At 29.0% G+C, this 22820-nt stretch overlaps 2 protein-coding genes across 3 annotated transcripts; one reads left to right on the top strand and one right to left on the bottom strand.

Annotated features, from left to right (window-relative positions):
* Positions 1–3811: 3811 nt before the first annotated feature.
* Positions 3812–6594, bottom strand: LOC105138779 (uncharacterized). The gene is made up of 4 exons (XM_011044985.1): positions 6369–6594; positions 6124–6229; positions 4454–4565; positions 3812–4069 (listed from the first exon to the last, which is right to left on the bottom strand). Exons 1-4 carry the CDS (start codon positions 6488–6490, stop codon positions 3867–3869), a joined length of 543 nt encoding a protein of 180 aa, XP_011043287.1. The 5' UTR covers positions 6491–6594; the 3' UTR covers positions 3812–3866.
* A 2928-nt stretch (positions 6595–9522) lies between these two features.
* SPHK1 (sphingosine kinase 1) lies at positions 9523–14696 on the top strand. Of its 2 annotated transcripts, XM_011044982.1 has the most exons (10): positions 9523–9949; positions 10037–10159; positions 10442–10542; positions 10685–10757; positions 11589–11675; positions 11797–11874; positions 12033–12103; positions 12708–13004; positions 13893–14015; positions 14310–14696. In XM_011044982.1, the coding sequence occupies exons 1-10, from the start codon at positions 9622–9624 to the stop codon at positions 14505–14507; spliced, it is 1479 nt and encodes a 492-aa protein (XP_011043284.1). In that variant the 5' UTR covers positions 9523–9621; the 3' UTR covers positions 14508–14696. The 2 variants fall into 2 exon arrangements, with proteins under 2 accessions (XP_011043284.1, XP_011043285.1); XM_011044983.1 differs by lacking the exons at positions 9523–9949; positions 10037–10159 and having other exon boundaries at positions 10451–10542; positions 10682–10757.
* The last annotated feature ends 8124 nt before the right edge of the window (positions 14697–22820 follow it).

Below are 22820 nucleotides of genomic sequence, written 5' to 3'. Positions count from 1 at the left end.
TGAAAAATGAGATTTACAAAACTTTGGAGGAAACAATTACTTAAAAAATACCCTGTGATTGGTGTTGGAAAAAAATTATTTTTGTTTCATTGTTAATTTTGATCCATTAGTTTCATTTTTTTTTACAAGCAATAAAACTGATTTTTCCTGTAAAGTCAAACAACAACATGATGCTAGGGTTTTTTTACACATGATAATCATCTTATAAAAAGTAAATTAAAAAAATTATTAAGTTTAATCATTATTCAATACAATGTAAAAAGAATAACTTTAAAAAAAAATTATCAACTAAAGTGGAAAAACACTTTAAAGATCAAAATAATGAATATCTTACTACAATTAAAAGAGTCTTTCATCATATCCTATAGGAAAAACCTCGCTCATTTTAGGTTTTATATTAAATTAGTTATTTGTTGGGTCTAATGCATAGTTATTGAACTGCTTTAGTGTGGTAAGTCAATGAAAAACTCAATTTGGGCTAGATTGATTCAATTAAATGGGTGTTACAGATAAAGCCTTTTTTTAGGATTGTAGCCTAAACATAAGTTAATTAAAATTAATTTTTTATGTTTTTAAATTGTTTTGATGTAATGATATTAAAAATAAATTTAAAAAAATAAATAATTAATTATTTTGATATATTTAAAAAAATATATTTTCAAAAACAATCATTACTATATTCCATTGAAGCTATAAAAACATGTATACCATTCACTTAAAAATAGTGTAATTATTTTGATATATTTAAAAAAAAATATTTTCAAAAACAATCATTACTATATACCCTTGAAGCTATAAAGACATGTATACCATTCACTTAAAAATAGTGTAATTGTTTTTTTCACTCCTTCACCCAGAAACATTATATTGATTTACCAGGGCATTGAAGTCATTTCACATGGTCCATTTGTCATTTTTAAATTGATCGGTAAAAACTAAAAGTCTATTTGTTTTTATATTTCAAAAGTGTTTTTGAAAAAAATAAGTTTTTTTATTCAATTTTTTTTATATATTTTCAAATCATTTTGATATGTGGGTATCAAAAATAAATTTTAAAAATATAAACATATATTATTTCAATGCATTTCTAAGCAAAAAAAGCTCTTTAAAAAACAATTACTACCACAATACCAAATGGATTTTAATTTTTTTTTCATATTGAGTGCACAGTAAAATGATCAAAACACATTTAAAAGCAAAAAAATTAAACCTAGTGTGAAAGGATGTTTTTATATTTTCACAATAGTGTTTTGGTTATTATAATTTAAATGAAGAGGCAACTTGGTATTTTCACAAATATACAAAAGTATTAAATAATAAAAATACACAATAAAATGATTTAAAAACTCTTGAAGCCAAAAAATTTAAACTTGAGGTCAAAGGGCGGTTTTGGTTTTTTATTAAGGTTTTTTTGTAATTATAATTTCAACTTAGAGAAAATTTTGTATTTAACTAAATAAAAAACAAAAAAAAACATTGGTACCTATAGGAAGCATCCGCACTTTTAGGGATGTGCATGCGATGTCTTCTAATATCCAAAAACATCTTTCATTATTTGATGAAATCACCATCATGCCCTCTTCTTGATAACATTGTGAGTGTCATCAGTGATGATATGGTGTGGTATCGGTTGACTCTTTTTTTTCTCTTTCTCTTTCCTCCTAAAAAACATATAGCTTAACTTTCTTAGTTATTGATATTTTAATTTAAGTTCCTATTTTTTTAATTTTTAACTTTTTATCTTTATTTCTTATTCTTTTAATTTTTTATTTTTTATCTTTATTTTTTTATAAAAAAAATTATTTGTTTTTAATTTCATCATTTAATCCCAATTTTCTAAACATTTTATTCTCCAATGTGGTTCTTATTCTTTGAATTTTTAATTTTTTTCCTTGGCTTTTTGTAAAAGTTTTAGTATTTTTCAATTTAATTCTTCAATTTCAAATTAATGGTATTATATTTTTCAAATTAATCCTTATTATTTTGATTTTAATTTTTTTTCCTAACCTTTTTGTAAAAGTTATTATTCTTTTTAATTTCACCCTTTAATTACAACATTATTTTTATTTTTCATGTCAATTTTGATTATCATTCTTTTTAGTTTTCTTTCATCCTTTTAGTAAATTAGTTTTTTTTATCTCAATTTCACCATTCAATTATATATATAATTTATTTTGTATTTTAATTTTGATACTCGTTCTTTTAATTACCATTTTAAAAAAAAAATTGTATAACTAATTGTTTTTCCAATCTCATCCTTTAATATTTTATTGTTTGAGAATTGGACTTTATGATTTTTCAATTTAATGACTCGAGTTATGAATGAACTTTATGATTTTTCTAGATTAGATGTTTTCAATTTAATGACTCGAGTTATGAATTTAAAAAATTATCACAAGTTTTTTTTTAAAAAGCTTTATAATTATCTTTTTTTTATCATTTTATTTCAATCATATGATATAAATCATGATTTGACTTAACTCAACCTTCAACCTTAATTAATATAGTTGGAGGTTTATCATGAATAATTTTTTATTTTTTATCTCATTTCAATATTTAAACATCATTTTTTTCGGTCAAAGAACGAGCATTGAGGTCAATCCAATCTAATCATACATTGCCAATCTAATGATCCATAAGAAGGAAGGGTCCATTAATTCCTCTTTCTTTTTTCTTTTTGTTTATATAAGGTATTATACTATAGATGCTTTTCAAAACTATTTTTTATTTTAAAATATATTAAAATATTTTTTTTTAATTTTTAACACCAATATATTAGAATCATAAAAAAAACTAAAAAAAATATCAATTTGATATTTTTTTTTCAAAGTAAACACTCTTTAAAAAGTACCCAAAACAAAAGTTATCATTCTCCTAAATGGTTGGCTAAAAAAACACAAATTCTAACTCTCCCGTGCCTTTTGATCTAAAAAGTTGTCATATGAAATAGGAGGGATAGAAGGTTTGAAGAAATTGTTTGGATGTATTAGAAATTACATTACTTGTAATTACATAAATATAAGATTTATTGTACAAATTATTCATAAATTTTAATTTTATGTGAAGAAAGAGAGAATATAACTTCTAGTGTCATGAATAATTTCACACATGATTAAGAAAGAAATGAGGTGGTATATTCTTGAACACCGTTCCAATGTCTTCAAAGCAGCTTTGATATTATATTAGAGTTTTTTGTCATGTATTTACCTTGTATTAAACCCAAAATGATCATGCAATCATATGCTAGAAGATCCATTTTACATCTCCGAAGGTGTCTATAATAGCCTTTTTATTGACTAGTTCTCTCGTTGAGAAAATAAAAACATAAAAAAAAAGGAATTCTCAGCATTACCTTGTCATCATAAAGTTTCAAATCACACAGCTAACCCCACCAGAAAAGGGCAATTTTCCCAATTCCCACCAAACTATAGTCTCATCGCTAAATTTATCATACAATTGCAGCTATGATGTTGCCATCAGATAACAGCACAATGGTATAATTCGAATAGAACAACATGGTATACGAGCATAACCACCGACAGAAAACTACACAAGAACAGATGTACTCTACCCAAGCCATCATTTCTGCTGGCCATTAAATTTTGAGTGAAAACAAATGAGGGTGGATAGAAAGGCTTCAATGATAGAACTGCCACCAAAAATCTCTGATATGATAAGACTGCCACCAAAAATCTTTCACAATACAAAATGTTGAAAAGAACCAATTTTCTACATGGCCTAACATACGTTTCAATAATTGGCCTCTGTTAGACTGTATTTTAATAATAGAAAACACAGTTTGAACCCATGACTATAAACTACCGCTTCTTGGTCTTCATCTTTCCCTTCTTTCTATCCCTTTTGTTTTATGGTTTTAACCGTGATTTGTGTTTCAAAACTTTCTTGAATGAATTCTTTTTGCTCACGGATAACTTGTGCGATTTATCAGCTTCATTGAACCTTGGCACTGTCACTTGTGTCTTTTCACTATGGTCATCCTCATCTTCTCGCGAAATTTCGTTAGTGGTCATAGTAACTTGCATGTCTCCATTGTCGTACTTTGCTGTCCCTTTTGCCACAAACCCCAAATCCAAATTAATGATTATAGTGCTTTAGCTATAGCAGAAATAAATGGAGAAACGACATGCTCCTATCTTAAAAGCACTCTAAACATACTATATGGTTAGAAGTAACCTCAAGCAACAATCATCTCATGTTACTATTGCATTGGATTGGTTGTGTGCGATGATCACAGAAGATACCATCATGAAGGGAGTGATTGTGATCCATTAGAATGGTTACCAACCATTTCTATAAACCAAAATTACCCCCATAAAAGTTAGCCCCAAAGGGAGGTTAAATCTGAAGATACATACGCACAAGGCTTTGTAAATCAATAGTTTCCATGCAGCATGCTTTTCTCTTGACATAAGCTGGAAGTTAATGAAAATACCGTTTATTGATGCAATTGGCTCAATTTCTTCATCATCTTCTTCATACTTATCGCTTTCATCAGCAGCTGGTGGAGCTCCTCCATTTAAAGCAAGTTCTTTTTCCAGTTTCCTCAACAACAAAAGTTAGGTGGCAAAATCAGGATAATCAAATCTCAGGAAATGGAGTTCCCCAACTTCCTCTCAGATCATTGGCCATATGCACCAAGCCGTGTCCCAGAAAAGGTGACACTAGATCCCACTGAAAATTCTCTTAAACCTTAGTTACGAAAAGCTACAATTTGTAACTTTCCTTGAATCTACTTTTTCAAATGACAAAGCCAAGAACACATTATGTGCATTCTAAACATTTTAAATTACAGAATAATACATCGATAATAAAATCTTATGTTTACAATAATTAACAAGGTCCATCTCATAAAGTTGCAGGGACCATTGCCTTACAGACTGCATCCTAGCAAAGCAAAAGGTCCATTCCCCTTAATTTATTGTCATTTCATAAACTGCTAACTTGGCATAAGGGTGATTACTGATTAGACATTTTACTAAAGCTCAGCTGCTCACACGTTGATTGGACAGAGAAGTTAGGGAGTACCCATCAACGCATAAAGTAGAATAGGATGCATCTCAACCCAAATAAATTGTTGTAATGTGTTGGCATTTGTCAGCATGTTAATGGCTATAAAACCAAGCACACACATGTTGGACTCATGTTGGGAAACTTTTTAAGAAAAAGACAAGCTTTGTAGTATGCACCAATTATGTGCATTAGATGAACCAAATGATAGCAAATCATCTTGCTAAAGTCCGGGCGCTCAGGATTAAGATAAAATGCTAATTGAAACTCAGCTGTTAAAAGTGTCATTAAGCTTATATGAGGGTATGCAAGGAACAAAAGAACCCAAAAACACTCATTGCTCCAAGGAACAGAGAGCAAGATAGGATATATCATCCTCAACACTGTTAATTACCAAAAATTGAGAAATATTTCTCTTTGGAATTGTCAGAGGATCGGAGTTTTGCTTGTTCTTAACATTTCACAGGTGTCAGACCTATCTCTAATAGAAGACTTTCCTCCCTATATCTTCATGACTAGTTGGGTGAATGCTAGTTTGGTAAGCTGTGGTGGTTGTGGAACTGAAAACAGGCCATAATAACAGAAAAGTGCTCTCCATATACTAAACAAGTAAAGAACTTCGACTTCTTATCTAACCTATTGTGAATTTTCAAAGAAGTATTTGTTTATATATCAGATTGACCATAAATACAGGTCACCAGCGACCAGGCTAGGGTTTCTTAGCAGACAAATTAGAAACTCATCCTATTTACAAGAAGAAACATCATGGAAGACCCTTCAGTCTTGCCATTATTAATTATTCTCATTCAAAGATAACTGTATCTAGAACGAGGCACCTCTCTCTCTAAATAGTAGCTAAAAGAAACATGATGTTCTCAACATCTAATACAACCACTCAGGAATTGAATGTGTCCAAGGAATGATACAACACACAACTTTCCACCCAATCTTATCAAAAACAGACAAACAGATTGTCACATGACCAATATCGACACCTTCAAAACAAGACCATTCATTCATTTTGTCTACCATGCATTCAATTCAACTTGCTATCATAAAAAATAAAGAACAATCAATTGGAATCCTTTTACGAACCTGTTTGCGTGTCGCGATACGCTTGAGCTTTAACTTCTCCTCTTGTTGTTTAATTGCTTCCTTTGTCCTCTTTTTCTTCCTCTTATGAAACCTAGCAACATAATCCCTTAACAAAATCAAAATCCCATTTCACTAAACCCATCAACAAACCATGTTGAACAATAACTCTCTCGAATTATTACCACAACATAAGGAAAGTAACAACAACAACAACAAAAAATATGAAGAAACATTGGATGTAGTACCTGAGATCTTTCTCGTTGAAAGAGACAAACATGCCCTTGTTTTTAAGAACTCGTTTCTTTATTTGCCCAACTCGAGTTGGCGGTATCTGTATTACTCCGTTGTCCTCAATTTCACCTTTCATGGTAGCTTCAAAACTGTTTTCTGGTTGAGTCTGTCTGATCCATGTAGGGTTTCGAACTTACATGGAGAGAGCTTGAGGTTTATCAAACTGGTTTTGGGTTAAAAGTTGACGTCGAGTTCGTTTCTCAGTTTGGAAGGGTTGGGCCTAATCATCTCCGTGGGCCCATTCATTTGAATGGGCTTTATTGCAGTGATTTTTAAGAAAAAATGGTATAAATTATAATCAAATAAATTATAAATTCTTAATTTTTATTAAAGAATTATTTTAACTTAATTTTTAATTTAAAAAAATTGAATAAATATATTTATAAAATTAAATCCAGGTTACATCAAATATATTAAAAAATAAAAAAATAAAATTGAAGCAAATATATTAATAAAATAAATTTTAACCCAATTAGTAAAAAAATCTATTAAAAGAACCTTTTTTTTTTCCTCAAATAGATAATCCATTGAGACTTCATCAAATCTAAAATGACTAATATAGTAAAAAAATAAATAAATAAATAAAATGATTAAAAATTATGGAAATTATGTGCAAATGAAATTGATGTTATAATAATTTATTATGAAAAATAAAGATGTGAGACTCGCACAATCATATTTTACTGCCGTCAAATTAACTCTTTTTGGTCCCAAAATAAAGTTCAATGCGTGTGGTGGAAATAAATTCTAGCTGACTTTCAAGACAATTCCCCGGCCCATAAATGATGGCCCACCAAGATTTCTTATTGAATGACCCAATACACAAGTCACCGAATTAGGGTTCATGTGCACTGAAAAGGGGCAAACTTTATTTTTTATTCCTATGTATTCATCATTGTTTTTATTTCTACCCCAATAATTTAAAATTTACATAAAATTATTTTTAATATCAGGTAGTTTTATTGGTTTTTCGCTCTGCTTTCATATTTTGAAAAACTACATTTCACCATATCCTTAATTAACTTAAAATTTAAAATAAAATAAAATAAACTTATCCTCACAGATACACAATGCCATGTTAATTTCTTGCAAGTTGACCCACGCCATGATTTGAATTGTATAAAAAAAATTAAAAGCAAAAAAAGAATATAAATGTAGTGTCAACATGTTTCCTTGTACTAAGAAATTTTTGTTTATTATAAACTAAAAACCTAATGTTTATGTTTAATAAAAAAATCATGCACTTCAATAAATATTAAAAAAAGTTATCAATGTTAATTAAAGACTAAATCATGAAGTTTAAAGATAGATGCAAATTAAAATATATAATCTCATATTAGAAGAAGATCTTTTATTTTTTATTTAATTATATGGTAACTTGCTAATATGACTCCTCCTTTTTTTATGTTTGTTATTTAATAAAAATAAAAAAACAATAAAAGCAAATAAAAAAATTTGACCATTTAAAATAAAATTAAGAAGGGCATGTTTATGGCAAACCTTTTTTACCTTATTCATGTGCACCATTTGTTTTTAAAAAAATTATCATAATATTTATTTTTCAAATAACATCTTATCATTACAATAAAACCAGGTTTTAATTAAATAATAATAATAATATTACAATAAATTAAACTCAAATATATTAAAATAATACAAAAACAATACATCACTTGCACTTTGACATGAGAGACTTTCTAAAAGTAATGTTAAACTCAGCTAAGCTTAGCCAATCAGATTAACATGAAAATGACTCAATTTGAATTTTAAAAAAAAATGAGTTGAAAAGTTTATTGATATCACCTAATCAATTTAATTAATAAAAACATTTGACTTAAAGAAAAAAATTCAAGACAATGTTATTCTAGCCCTTTCTTTATATATATTAAGAAAAATAACGTATTTAATTAACTTAGAGTGATAAATCAAACTTATAATTCTAATTATAAATTTAATTATGTTTAATTACTTTGTTTTTTGAAATATTTTTTTAATTTAATCATGTTATATTGAAAATTAATATTCTTTCCAAAACAACCAAATAAATATTTTAAAATTAAAAAAATATCTCATTAATACCAATAGTGTTACCCAACTTTTTAAGATTTACAAGAGTTATTTTAATATCATAATTAACTCTTTTAAAAGAATGGATAGTACAATCTAATATTCTACTATCTCTATATCTTGTTATATAATATTTAAATAATTTAAAAGTATTTAAATGCAGTGAAGATTAAATAAATATTCTTATGTTAGAATATAAATATTTTAATAATGCTAATTTGAGTATATAATCAATAATTAATGATTTTGATATGATTATGAACTTAGAATAGCTTGTATATTCACAATATATTATATAAGTTAAGATTATATTCACTTTTTATATATACATATGAACTCGTCATTAATAGTTTAAATGATTGATTGGTTCAGATTAGTTAAGCCAACCAATCAACTGATTTCTATAAAATTACCATTTTATCTAGTCAAATTAAATAACCAACCAGTTCATTTAATCAAGCTAAACGTTAATATATTGATCAAATAAAAATATCTATCCTGCGATGAAGTCACAGATATAATATGTGGCCTGTGGCGCATTAACTTTCCTTCTTCTTTTGAAACAGCTTAATTAATATATCAACCGTTACCTTTTAATAATTATTTATAATCTTTGATATAGTTTTTTTAATTATCATACTCATTATACTAAGTTACTAAATTTGGAGTTATCACGAGACTCTCCTCCTCCTCCTCCTGGTATCAGGGGCTTCTAATATTATTTTTTTCCTAGCTATTTCTTATATACCAATAAATAAATGAATAATAATCGATGGTCAACTCTGGTCACAATGATTTCTAAAACATAAGAGATTTAGTCATAATTTCTTGAAAACAACAGGATTAAAATATAATTTCGTGTTTTGAATCGGAGTTGAATTATATTAAAAAATAAATATTTTTTTTAGTTTGAAATATATTTTTATGTTTTTAAATGTGTTGATATAAAAATAAATTTTAAAAATAAAAAAAATATTATTTTCATAAATTTCTAAAAAACAATAAATAAATAAAAATCTGCTGCAGTCCAAAACACTGCCGTAATACCCAACAAAATAACCAGCCCAGACAGAACGCGCTCAGCTTGCTTGCTTCCATCCCCCAAACAACCAAACAAGAAAACAGAAAGAGACGTCAGATATGGAGAATCAACAAGAAGACAGCTCAATAATATCAGACCAGGTAAAGGTTAACGGAAATCTAACCCCGTTGACTCTAACAACAGAAGGAAAGCTCCATTGGACGACGGAGAAAGGTCAACATAGTCTGACCGTGGAAAAAGAGGTGCTTGGATTCACAATTCAAGGATCCAAAATACTAATCAAAGCAGTTACAGAAAAACGAGACGGTTGGTTCGCATCCGCAGGAGGAGGAGCTCTGGCGAGGAAGAATTTTGTTTTTGAACCGTTAAGTGATGAATCACTGCACCTTTGGTGTCAACATCTCCGTGATTACATTAATTCTTTAGGTAATTAATGAGTAACTGTCTCTTAATTAATTATTAGTTAATTATAATTAGTTAATTGATTTTGTTGTTGTTTTGGCGTGATGATAGGGAGGCCGAAGAGGTTGTTTATATTTGTCAATCCATTTGGAGGGAAGAAATCGGCTTTGAAGATATATCTTGATGTGGTTAAACCTTTGCTTGAAGATGCTGATGTCCAAATTACAGTTCAAGGTAGAAAATTATCTGTGTATTGATTATTATTGATGGCTTGTTTTTTGTTTTTCATTGATTGAGTAATGCTAGAGGTATAGCTTCTTCTTTTCTTTTCTTTTTTTATTAAAATCGAATGGTGGTGAATTTATTGTTTCAATAAAATGAATAATGTAGCACCTCGATTAGTGGGTTCCACGGATGAACTCGATAGTCCGCGTTACTGGTTTGTGTTTGTGGAATGTAGCATCTGGTAAAAAGTTTTGCTTTTGTTTGTGTTGTTGATGATGATTATGTTGTCAGAAACTAAATATCAGCTCCATGCTAAGGAGCTTGTTAGCGCGATGGACCTTACGAAATATGATGGTATTGTTTGTGTCAGTGGAGATGGTATACTCGTTGAGGTTAGCTGGCTTATGTTATTGTGTTATTGTTTAAAATGTGTTGTTTGCGTTTTTGTTTTATTGCTAAACGGTGACCTGTTTAGCATCTGGTATGTTGTTGTGTTTTTTCTTTCTTTCTTATTAGTGCTGTACTTTTTAGTAGGTGGTAAATGGACTTTTAGAAAGAGAAGATTGGAATGCTGCGATAAAGATGCCTCTTGGAACGGTTCCTGCAGGTTTGTTATTCTTTCTTGGAGCATAATTCTTGTTTGCCATGAACTGTTCATAGATCACAGGTTCAGTTATGGTTGGTGTGCCTTGGGAACTGATTGTAAAATTTCTTTATCAATGAACTACTAAGTTGTTAAATTTTAGCGGCTCTTGGTTTTGTCCTGTTAATAAATGTTACCCAGGTGTAAATTTCTAAATTGGTTGTCTGATGGAGACAAGCAATTGTGATGATATTAGTTTGATTGTTGCTTCCTCACTGCTGATGCATGGTGTAATGCTTTCTCTTCCCAACCTTGTAATACTGTTCAAATTAATGCCGTCCGAATTGAGGCTCTTTTTTTAGATGAAGTCAGGTTTTTTTAGCTCTCCCCTTGGAAAAATGTGATATTTATGATATTATGGAAGTTTTGTTTTTTCTATCATCATTATCATCATCATCGTGAAGAAATTCATTTATCAAAAAATAACTGATGGTAGGAGCTTACCCTATGTGTGGAGATGTTGTTTGATTTCTTAAACAAAAGAATCAAAGAAATATAAAGAAACAAAAAATCCTGAACTATTGAGTACAAAAATTCCAAAGCCAACGCAACTCTGAGCATTCAGACTCCAGCAAAGCCTCCCTAAAAGTATAGTCTTGTGTAATATATACTGTACAGACTGTATAATTTTCTCCACAACATTATTTGTAACTTTCTAGATGTTCTTTTTATGATCGTAACCTATTTTGGATCTTTTCATTCCATATTTTAAATCGCAGTTCAGGATTTTGCATTGCATAGATCAGTACCTTATTTCTGGTTTTGATAATTAACACAAAATATATCTGGATGCAGGTACGGGAAATGGCATGGTAAAATCTACTCTGGATTCTGCTGGTGAACCATGCACAGCATCTAATGCTGTGGTTGCTATTATACGAGGTTGAACACAGCCTTTTAACTTTAAGCTTTCCATGTTTAAAATATGCAGAATTTTGCTTTTGTTATTCATTGGAGTTCATTGATCAATGAGTTTCTGTTTTATGTTTTCACTTGCTGTCAGGCCATAAGTGCTCACTGGATGTAGCTACTATCTTGCAAGGAGATACCAAATTCTTTAGTGTCTTGATGCTTGCATGGGGTATGGTCAATATTCAATTAATACTGGTTTAGAGTTGAATCATGACTTTCTTATGCTCCCAATAGTATGCTTTGGAATTTAATGCCATCTGTAAGTGGCTTTTGCTTCACAACAAGCTGTAATTTAATCAATTTTACTAGCTGCTCTATTTCTTTCAGGTTTGGTGGCAGATATTGACATTGAGTCTGAGAAATACCGGTGGATGGGGAGTGCCCGTCTTGATTTCTATGTATGTTATTTTCGTAGTCTAATTTTCCTTTTCTAGTGTTCTATTTTGTTATGTACATTTGCACTTTGATGGATATGTGCATGTGCATGTTTTTTGGTCTGCTAGTTTATTATGATTGCATTGTTTTGGGCATAGAATTTATATTTCCAAAATTAAATTAACAAATGAGTAGTTTTTTATTTGTTGTGTAAGAGCTGATCCCATTTTTTTTTATTGAAGAAAGAGACATTTTATCAGAAGAGAAGGGTAACAGGGTTGCACAAATGGAGAATTAGTCATCTTCCAAAGAGAAACTGAAACAATCCCAAAAATCAAAACAAAAGTGCATTTCAACAAATAGCTCGATGTTATTATGACAATGTTCTTGGTGGCTTTCTCTTGCCAGAAGCCTAAGAATTATCAACCTTGCAATAGAATTGCTTTATTTATAATATTATCTAATAAGATGTTATGGTCCGCATCATTGTGCATATCTTAGGTTATTTTTGTCTCGTGTCAAATACTATTAAAGAAGGGAAAAATATATTTTATCAAGGCTAATATGTCAAATGTAGTGAGAAATTTAATTAGTGTCGGACTTTGTTTTCCTCTCTTCCATGTGCAGGGCCTTCAACGAATGTTATGTCTGAGGCAATACAGTGGACGCATATCTTTTGTGCCTGCACCTGGCTTCGAAGGTTATGGGGAGCCGATCAAGTACAATGGTGAATTTACCAGCGTGCAGAGTAGTATCAATCCTGGCCAAGAGCAGCATGTTAAGGCTGAACAATACAGTTACCAGGGACCTGATGTTGACTTGACAAATCTGGAGTGGAGGACTATTAATGGACCGTTTATTTCAGTCTGGCTTCATAATGTCCCTTGGGGTGGTGAAGGTACAATGGCAGCACCTGATGCCAAGGTTTGTCTATCTTGTGCTTGTCATGTGATGCATAATGTAATAGCATGCTTGCCCTCCTGTTTTCCACCTCTTGCTCTCTTTGTTATATCATAGACCAACACACAATCATCTATGTTTTAGCATTTGCATGGAGTTTAATACAACAGAATTTAGGAACTTTTTCGCTAAATGACACGAACATAAACATACTATACATGGAAATTGGAGAAATACAGGTCATGCATTCTTATTGTGCATGGGAAACCAAATTCATATGTTGTGTATGCATGTGTTTTCTTGAATTCCAGTTATCTCACATGTTGAATGGTGGTATGGTAGTGCTTTGTGATCATTAGAAAGCTAAGATAAAGAGATTCGTAGAAGTATGAAAGCATCAATAAGAAATTGTCAGCCCTCAAAATGAAGTGTTAGCAAAGGAAAAAAAAACAGCTGCTTTCACTATGTTTTCACCTGTATCTCTTTCCATCTAAAATAGGATCATTTGTAGTAATAAACTAAGTGGCTGTATATTCTGTGCAATTTCTTGTTTCTTCTATTCCTGTTCATTGGGGATGAGATCTACCTCTGCTTTGTTTGACATATTTTGAGCATTATAAACCATTCCTTCTCATCTGTTTCTTTTATAGGGTCATTAAGATTACTCTCTTGTTGCGTCACATGTTTTTAGAATTGGTTTTATGGCCAATAAACGGCTTGGATGCTGCCACTTCTGTTTTTCCACTTCAGTTTTCAATCATGAATGAGCATAGTTATAGCTCTTGGTCTGCTGCTTGAACCCCATCTGCGAAGGAGTTTAAGAGACAGATTTAAATGATGCTTTCTCATTGTTTGCCCTGTTCTTTAGACACAAATGACAGTTTCCCTCTCACATGCCTGGTTAATTTGCAGTTCGCAGATGGTAATTTGGACCTGATCCTCATCAAGGATTGCCCGAAGTTGGGCTTGCTAGCATTGATGACCAATTTGAGCAATGGACGTCATGTCAAATCACCACATGTCATGTATCTCAAGGTTAGTTGACTGAAGGAGTACCATTATGTTGCGCCCGTGCTGTTTTATGCTAATTGTCAAAAAATTGGCACATTACTTTTCGTTTTCTTCTCTTGCATGACGGATGACATGTCTATAGGAGAAAATGATGTTTGCCATAAACATGCACCATCCATCCTCATTCCAATGGGGGCAGAAGATTGTCATGTGTATTGATGCCGTCATTCTATATTTTTATTTCACGCAACTTTTACTAGTGTACTCTACTTAATTCAGCAACCCCATACTATTCATGTGTTCTGAAACAAACTACAGGTGAAAGCATTCATTTTAGAGCCTGGTCAGCGCACCAAGGACCCGACCAGGGGAGGGATCATAGACATAGATGGTGAGGTCCTGGCCAGAGGAAATGGAACATACAAGCATGGTCAGAAGACGCTGATGACATATGATAAGCTTCAAATAACAGTGGATCAAGGTTTGGCCACTCTATTTTGTCCTGTACAACAATAATTCATAGTTTAACATGGGTATCATTTTCATGGCCATCTGATATTTACGTCTGAAGGTGCGGCTTTCTAGGGTTCTTGTATTCATTTTTTACCACAAAGTTGCGGTTGTACTGCAATGTCAAACGGTACGGAAAAAAACCTAAATGTAGTCGCCATGTATAATTTTATTCTAAATCTTTTGATCTTATCATTTTTATCTCAAATATAACAGTTAAAATACTAAAATAGTTCTTCTGATCTGAACGCATGTATATGACCAAAGCATCGAAATAATAAACAAAAGAGGAAAGTTTTAAGAGTTAAGCATCAAAATAAACCCCAATCTACTCTAAAAGGATAAATTAACAAGAAAAGGAAGTTTAAAGTTCTAAAAATCTTAAATTTCTCACCAACTAATAGCATAATATATCCAAAAGTATAAAATAAAGGATATTTTCGAGCTTAAGATTTTCCTGTTTTATTATCTTGACACTAAATTTGTAGTCTATTGATACTAATTTACTTATCTTCAATTCTTCGTTAGATAGCATGTGTAAATTACATGTAGATTGAAAGTAATCTTCTAAATCTCACTGGTAGTTGATGGATGGAGGAGGGTTAGGTAAAATTGATAAATCAAAAGATTTGAGACTTGATTGACAATAAAACAATACTTTATAGGCTAAATTTGAGTTCCCTAAAAAAAATCTAAACATAATGCCCATATGAAATTAGATCGTGGACTGGCTGTGATCTTTCTTGTCTGAGTGGGAGCATGAAAAAGAAGAACAGTATCCTGTACCTGCACTCTTGTGATTGAAAAGTAGCATGGCGATTGGTGAGATGCGCCACGAGATGGCCGGCTTTCTTTCTTATGATTGGGATCTTTCTAGTCTGAGTGGGAGTCGAGTATTTTGTTTGCTAGTGGTTGTTGATATCTCATAGTCAAAACCTAACATATGCTGGATTATGATTAATTGCTTGCTTGTAAAATTCGATAATAATTGTTTTTAAAATATCTTTTATTTAAAAATATATTAAAATAATATAAATTTTTAAATTTTAAATTTTAGTTTTGATATTTTGAAAACATTAAAAAAAATTTAAAAATAAAAAAATTTATTTTTGTTTTAAATAAAAACATTGAAAATATATTGAAATAATATTTTTTTATTTTTTAAAATTTATTTTTAATATTGACAAATTGAAACTAGTGTTGTTATTTTGATTAAACCAAAACAAATATTCTCGATTCATGTATCAGTTTGTTATTTCTATGAGATCTTGATAACTATATTTAAGATAATAAACTATTTTAAATGTTAATCCAGAAATTCTAACTCAGGAGGTCAGAGCAAATTAACCTTCATAGAATTAAAATTAATATTAGTTAATTAATATGTAATTCATTAATCAGATTATTTTCATTGGAGCAGCCGGAGGAGGTTTAATGTCATGTTATTCCTTGAATTATTGCAATTTTGGCATATCAAATCTAGTGATCTGGAAAAACACATTCATCTCCTTAAGCTTTTGGCTCGAAGGCAAAAACAACCCTTCGGTTGGGTCATGTTGTATTTGGTTTTTGTATTTCAAAAGTAGTTTTTTAAAAAATTATTTATTTATTTATTTTAAATTAATAAGTTTTTAATAGTTTTAAATTATTTTAATGTATTGATATTAAAAATAAAAAAATTATTTCAATATAATTTTAAGTAAAAAATATTTTAAAAAATAACACACAACTTTTAAAAGCCACATATAGACAAACATCGGAGACTATACATTGAACCCATGACATATTTTTATTGGTTATAAATAAATAAATAACTAAAACACACAACCACAACTTTTAAAAGTCACATACAGACAAATTTCGGATACTATACATTGAACACATGGTATATTTTTATTGGTCATAAATAAATAAATAACTAAAACACACAAATGGCATAATGGATGGTTGAAAAAAAAAACATGGAAATAAAAGTCCTTGCCTATAACTTTTTTTATGTTATTTTTTTTTTCATTTTGTGAATGAAATAAAAAATAAAAAGTGTTGTAATTAAAAATAAATAAATATTTTTGATAAAGGACAAAAAATGACGTTAAACTAGCAACCGAAAGCAACACCTAGAACCTAACTTTTCTTACGATGTAATGGGTAAAGATTTCACATTTATATATATAATCTTAACTCCTATATAGACCATGATTTGAATTGTCAGAGGGTTCTGAACCCTCTCAAATCCCTTCCCCATCCCCTTCCATGAGCAGTGAAAACCGAATAATAAATTAGGGTTCTAACCTCAGCTTTCCCTCCCTACCTCTCAAAATCTCCATCAGCAATTTAATTGTCTGTCTTCTACTAAAAACAACTAATAATCAAATATCCTTTTGTTTGAAATATTTATTTTGAATATAATTATTTTGTGAACCATTCTCTCTGGGCCTCAAAACTGAGAACGAAGGAAGGAAGCAAGGCAGCCATGTCCGCTGCTCGTTATCAAAACCAATGGCGTGGCCCTCCACGATGAGACAGCAAAGACTCAGTTCGAGAGAGAAATAATAAACGGTCGATTTCCACGCCGACGTACGCGCATCATTTGCCGCTACAATCGTTGTCTTCGCTCGAAAAGCAGCCGATGCCATTTTTATAAAAACCCGTTCAGCTGTCATGTCATTACGGTGATCCATTGTCTGAGACTTTGTACGAGATAGCTTTTCATATTGAATCGGATTGAAAGTGAATGACATCAAATTTTAGTTTTGACTCAACTTATCAATAATTATGTTTGCTTCTGTTTCTAGAAAACGTTTTTAAAAGTTTTTAGGTTTTTTTTTTTATTTCAATTATTTTTTTAATAATTTTGGGTCATTTCGATGTAATAAGGTTAAAAAATATATTTAATAAAAAATATATTTTTAATATATTTAAAAATAAAAAACACTTTAAAAAATAATTGTTACTATAATCTTTAACACTATCTTGGTTGTTCATGTAAAAATATGAGTAAATTTTAATTTAATTTTTTTAAAAATATTCAAAATGACTTCATTTTATTTTTTTAGAGAGAAAATTTAAAAAATTATTATTTTAAATTTACTCAAATCAATAAACAAAAAATTTAAACAATTAAGTAAGATTATTTAGTTTAATAAACGACATGCATGCTAAACATAAGAATATTAAAAAAAACCTAAAGCTTATATAAATTTAAATTTATAATCATATAAAATAAAAATATATGGCAAACATGCTTTAAACATGTATTCAAGCTTATAATTGATATTAATTTAAAATTCTAGCATGTATATTAATAATAAAAGTATATATATTTAAATTAAAATAAAAAATGATATTTTTTAAAACACTTTAAAGTATAAAACTTTTGTTATTTTCATTAATAAACTTTTTATTCTTAAATCTTTATTACTCATTACTTGTATAATTATAATATTTTTAATATATTTCTTAAGATTCCAATAATATTAACTTAGTTTAAATATACTTATAGACAAGAATTATAAAACAAATATTATGTAACTCTCTTTGTAAAATAAACTTAAACGCTGAATATAAAAAGAAAATCAAAGCATGAAAGGAGAAGGAAAAACACCAAGATAAAATGAGAAAGAGCATGTAAAGATTTAGAATAAAACGCTTCATTCATTTATTTTCTATAATAGATTTTAGAAGTTAAAAAATTCATATTTGCATAAAAAAAAATTGAAAAAGATTATTAATATTCATGGGATGGAATGGATATAACAATGAATTCAAAGATAGACTAGGCCGTCCAAGGTTTATTTAGCAGGAAATAATTTGTGTGATTTAAAATATTATTTTATAAAAAATATAAACTTAGATTCGGCCCCAGCAAGAGATGAGATGACGCAAGCGTGTAATTAAAATATTACTTGCCAATAATTAAAATATAAGTTTCAAGAAAATACAGTAAACTAATTAAAATAATATTCAAAACTTCGATTTACACATCTTGATTTTTATTTAAATTAATTTTGAATTCTAGTAATAAAAATAACATTTCAAGTTTAAGTTCATTTAATATATTAATCTGTTCCCCGAATTAAAACTCGTAACTCTGTCACGAGCAACATGCAGGAGATCCAAACCTTAAACTGCTGTACCTTGTTTTTTCTGTACCTTGTTTTTTGAGGACACATAGTCAACCTCCTACAACATCAATCTTAATTTCCGATGGCCATTATCATAAATACACTTTAATCGGTCGGAATGGAAATTTTTTTTTATTATTTTTTTAAGAAAAAAATTCCAACCAATCAAATGAGTTTCTTTTTTTAAAAAAAAAAGTTAATATGTATAACTTTTTTATTTTCATAGTATCTTTTACAGATTTAATTCTATAAGGCTTAGTTTATTGTAACTTGTTGAGATAAAAAAAAAATGCCTGAATTAGGCTTGAAAATTGGTGTTTCAGAAAATTGTTATTTATTTTTCTATTTAATCTGGATTTATTATTTTAATTAGGTTTTTGGATTTTATTTGGTTTAGCTTTCATTAATCATGCTGGTTTTAGCTATTATTTAAACAGTTTATGTGTTATTTCTTAGAACAAATTATTCAAGATAATTATTTTTTAAATCATGGTTTATCTATATTCTTGCTGTGATTTTAGAATTTATTTTTTTTAAACAATTTCGAACGGTAATTTAAACCCTAACTTCTTTCTTATCGTTTAAGTTATACTTTGCTTAACTTGACCATTCTTGTTAGCGTCCCCACAAGGAAAGAGAAAGAGCCACAAAACAGTGCATACATCTTTTCCCACTTTTAATTAAAGGAGACAAATTAAGGTGGCTGTTTGTGTTTGTTTTCACGGTTGAAAATATGTCTCATGATTTTTTTATTTGAAATTAATTAATTTTTTTAGTATTTTTAAATTATTTTAATATATAAATATCAAAAAAAAATTCATGCATTTCACTGTGAAAATGTTTAGATTTATTGATATAATTTTCTTTGGGTATTTATAATGACAATCTATTGACACGAAACTTGTCGACATGATCATGAATAAAAATAATTTATTGGAAAAAAATTTATTAGTAATTTTATCAATAATAATTTTACATGTAGATTTATTAATGGACAAAGCATATAAAAAAAATTTACTTATTTTATTCTGTCGGCACTTTTATTATTGGATGTGATATATTATTAACAAAAAAATTATATGTCATTTTATTTATTATTTTTTTATTGATGAAATCGTTAAATAGATGATATTTACATTAATTTTTTTTAACTCTTTAAATGAGTTAAAGGATTTGAATAGGTTAAAGAAAAGAAGGAGAAAAGAGGAGAAAATATACATGTACACAAAAAAAAAAAACAAGATAATGGGTGGGGTACAGAAGGGAGAGAGACAAGAGAAAGAAAGATAAAGATCTGGGATAATGAGAGAAAAGAAGCTGTAGAGAAAGAGAGAAGAAGATAAATGTGCACATTTGTTCTTATTTTAAAGATTTTTATATTTTATATTAGAGTTTTTTTATTAATAAATAATTAAATATTTATTTTTTATTTTTTCATTGATATTTTTATTAATGTTTAATAATAACTACTGCGATAGAATATTTAATTAAAAAAATTCACCGCAAATCACCAATAAAATATTTTTATTGATATATCTATTTATGTTTATTAGTTTTTAATAATATTTTTAAATAAAAAACATCTTAAAAAATAAACACTAAAATGCCACAACCACTACCTCGATGCTTACCCCGCTGTACAAAATCAGTAACTTGAGAGCATCTCATTCTTTTCCTAATGCACTAGCCTGAGAACCCTTCATTTTACGAGCCCCACCTCCTAATATGAATTGATGAATGCATGATGCTGTTGTCAAAACCCCTGAGAGCGGCAAAAACTTTCGATTTATTTTGCGGGCAGTATTTTATAGAAAAATGCATTCTCAAATTTAGTTTTATTTTTTTCTATATTTTATAAAAAATAATTATTTTTCAAATTTTGTTAAATTTCATAAAATATTTTATTACCATTAATTAATTCATTCATAATATTTTACTAAAATCACTATCTTTATGACTGTAACCATTGGCATTGACACCTCCATGACTAACCCCACTATTGTTTCCATCGCTATCGTTATAATGCATCCACTCCTTTAATCAGCACGACTACTCCATCTTCATCCTCACCCCATCACCATTGCTATCACAACATTTTATCATCATTTTAGGATCGTTATATTTTTCAATTAGAATTTAGTCTACCTTTTGTGGTGTTGGCTCAGCCAATAAATGGATTTTTATCTATAAATTATCTTGTGTTTGAATGGCTAAAGAAAAAAAAAATGTTGCATTTATAGCGTCCTATATGCATATGCGAAGAGCTTAATTCTAGAACTCAATCGTGAGGTAACTTAATCTCAATTATTGAGGGTTAGATTATGAATACTTCTACTAGTAGTTTTTAAAAATCAGGATTCAAAGTTTAATGAATGCGCGCTATTATTTGTCAAAACTTTTCTATTAAAGGAAAACTTTTAGAATATCTAAGAAGTACTTATCGATAAGTATTTTGTAGATATGCTTAAATGAAAATGAAACATAAAAAAAAAAAAAAACATATCTAAATCCACTAAAAGGGATAATAATATTTCCAACTATGGTAATATATATATTATTTGTATCTTAATTTTTTTTGTCAATATTTGATAAGTTTAAAAATCTAAAATATTTATGAATAAGACTGATGTGTTGAATACTTGACTAGTGACTTAATTCAAATAATCTAATTGATTTTTTATAGTTATGGTATCTAGTGACTTAATATAAAAAACTCAGAAGATTAATAAGTGGTAGCATGTAATTTCTAGTAAGTCAGACAACTAAGAGCCGTGGTTGTAACATGTGATGCCTGTTAAGCTGAATAATTAATACCCATAGTAGTAATATGTAATGTTTGGTAAGCCAAAATGATCATAGTTGGTAGTAAAAGTATTGCAATGATATTTTAGAAAGATAAACTCTAAGATTGTAAACTTTTGATTTAAGAATCTTATTTTTTTTAGAGAGGAAGAGCTGTAGTGTAATTTCATCTTTCTGATATTTTAAGCTGTATTCAACTCAAAATAATTCGTACTAAATCAGTATAAAATATCGAAAAACTTGCGGAGGGTCAGAAAAACTTAGTGAGTATTCAACTCGTATTATGAGAAATGAATCTAAAAGAACTGTCTGGACCCAAACATGTTGGGATCGAAGTGCGCTGCTGAGTCTGAGCTCATAAAGGCGCCGGAGAGCACACCCTGTATGGACTTAAACTTATTATCTGAACCCATACCCTCCAAGAAGTTAGGCTTGGGTTACCGCATCAAGTCCACTCTCTTTGAATCCTCTCTCTAAGCTCGTGCCTAAAGTTTTTTGGTTCTATATGATAAAATTTTTTAGGTTTATTTTGAGGATTTTGTTATTCCATTTTATTTGTATGCATTCATATCCCACTGAAATAACAATTAAAAATTTTCTATTTGTTTATGAAGATAAATGCCAACACATTTACCAATGTCTCGTGCCATCCCTCCTAGTAAGAAATTGCTAGACGAGGTGTAGCTCGCCTAGTATTGATATTCTTTCATCTTTTTGAGAAGTTTTTATATCAAATCTCTATTTTTAACTAAAAAAAATAAAAGGTATGAATATTTAGCAGATATATATATACGAATGAAATAATGTTACAATCCTTTTTAGTGGAAGGATTATAACATTTACCAATATCTCATGACAATAATGTTATAATTCCTATTAATTTCAAACATTTTGGGTTTTAATTTTAATTTTGAAGAAGTTTATACATGGAAAAAAAGTCCTCCATGTTCATGATAAAAATCAATTAAGGTAGGCCCAAATATTGGAAATGGTACCATTTTTCATTATTTCAATGTTCCATAGTTTACTAACCTGTTTCAGAATATGATTGCGGTTATTTTATAAAGTGTTTTTCATATTAAAATGTATTAAAATATTTTTTTAAAAAATTATTTGTCAAAATGTATTAAAATATTTTAAAAAAAAAATATTTTTAAGATCAGTAAATTAAATCGATCTAGAATATAAAAAAATTAATTTTAAACAAAAAAATTAAATTTTTTAAAAACACGGGTACAACCACATTTCCAAACACTCTTTAAGACCCACGATATAATTTTCCCGACCTCACCCTAATTCAAGTTATATTTTTTAAAAAAAATCAGCTTGAAATTGATTTAATTTAACTTGAATGATTTAATCAAAACTTGATTAAATAATTTTAAAATATATT

Source organism: Populus euphratica, unplaced genomic scaffold (genome assembly GCF_000495115.2).
Source record: "Populus euphratica unplaced genomic scaffold, PopEup_1.0 scaffold159.1, whole genome shotgun sequence".
In the NCBI taxonomy this organism is placed as follows: domain Eukaryota; kingdom Viridiplantae; phylum Streptophyta; class Magnoliopsida; order Malpighiales; family Salicaceae; genus Populus; species Populus euphratica.
The sequence above is the reverse complement of the archived record's forward strand: the minus strand, read 5'-3'. Positions and strand labels throughout refer to the sequence as shown.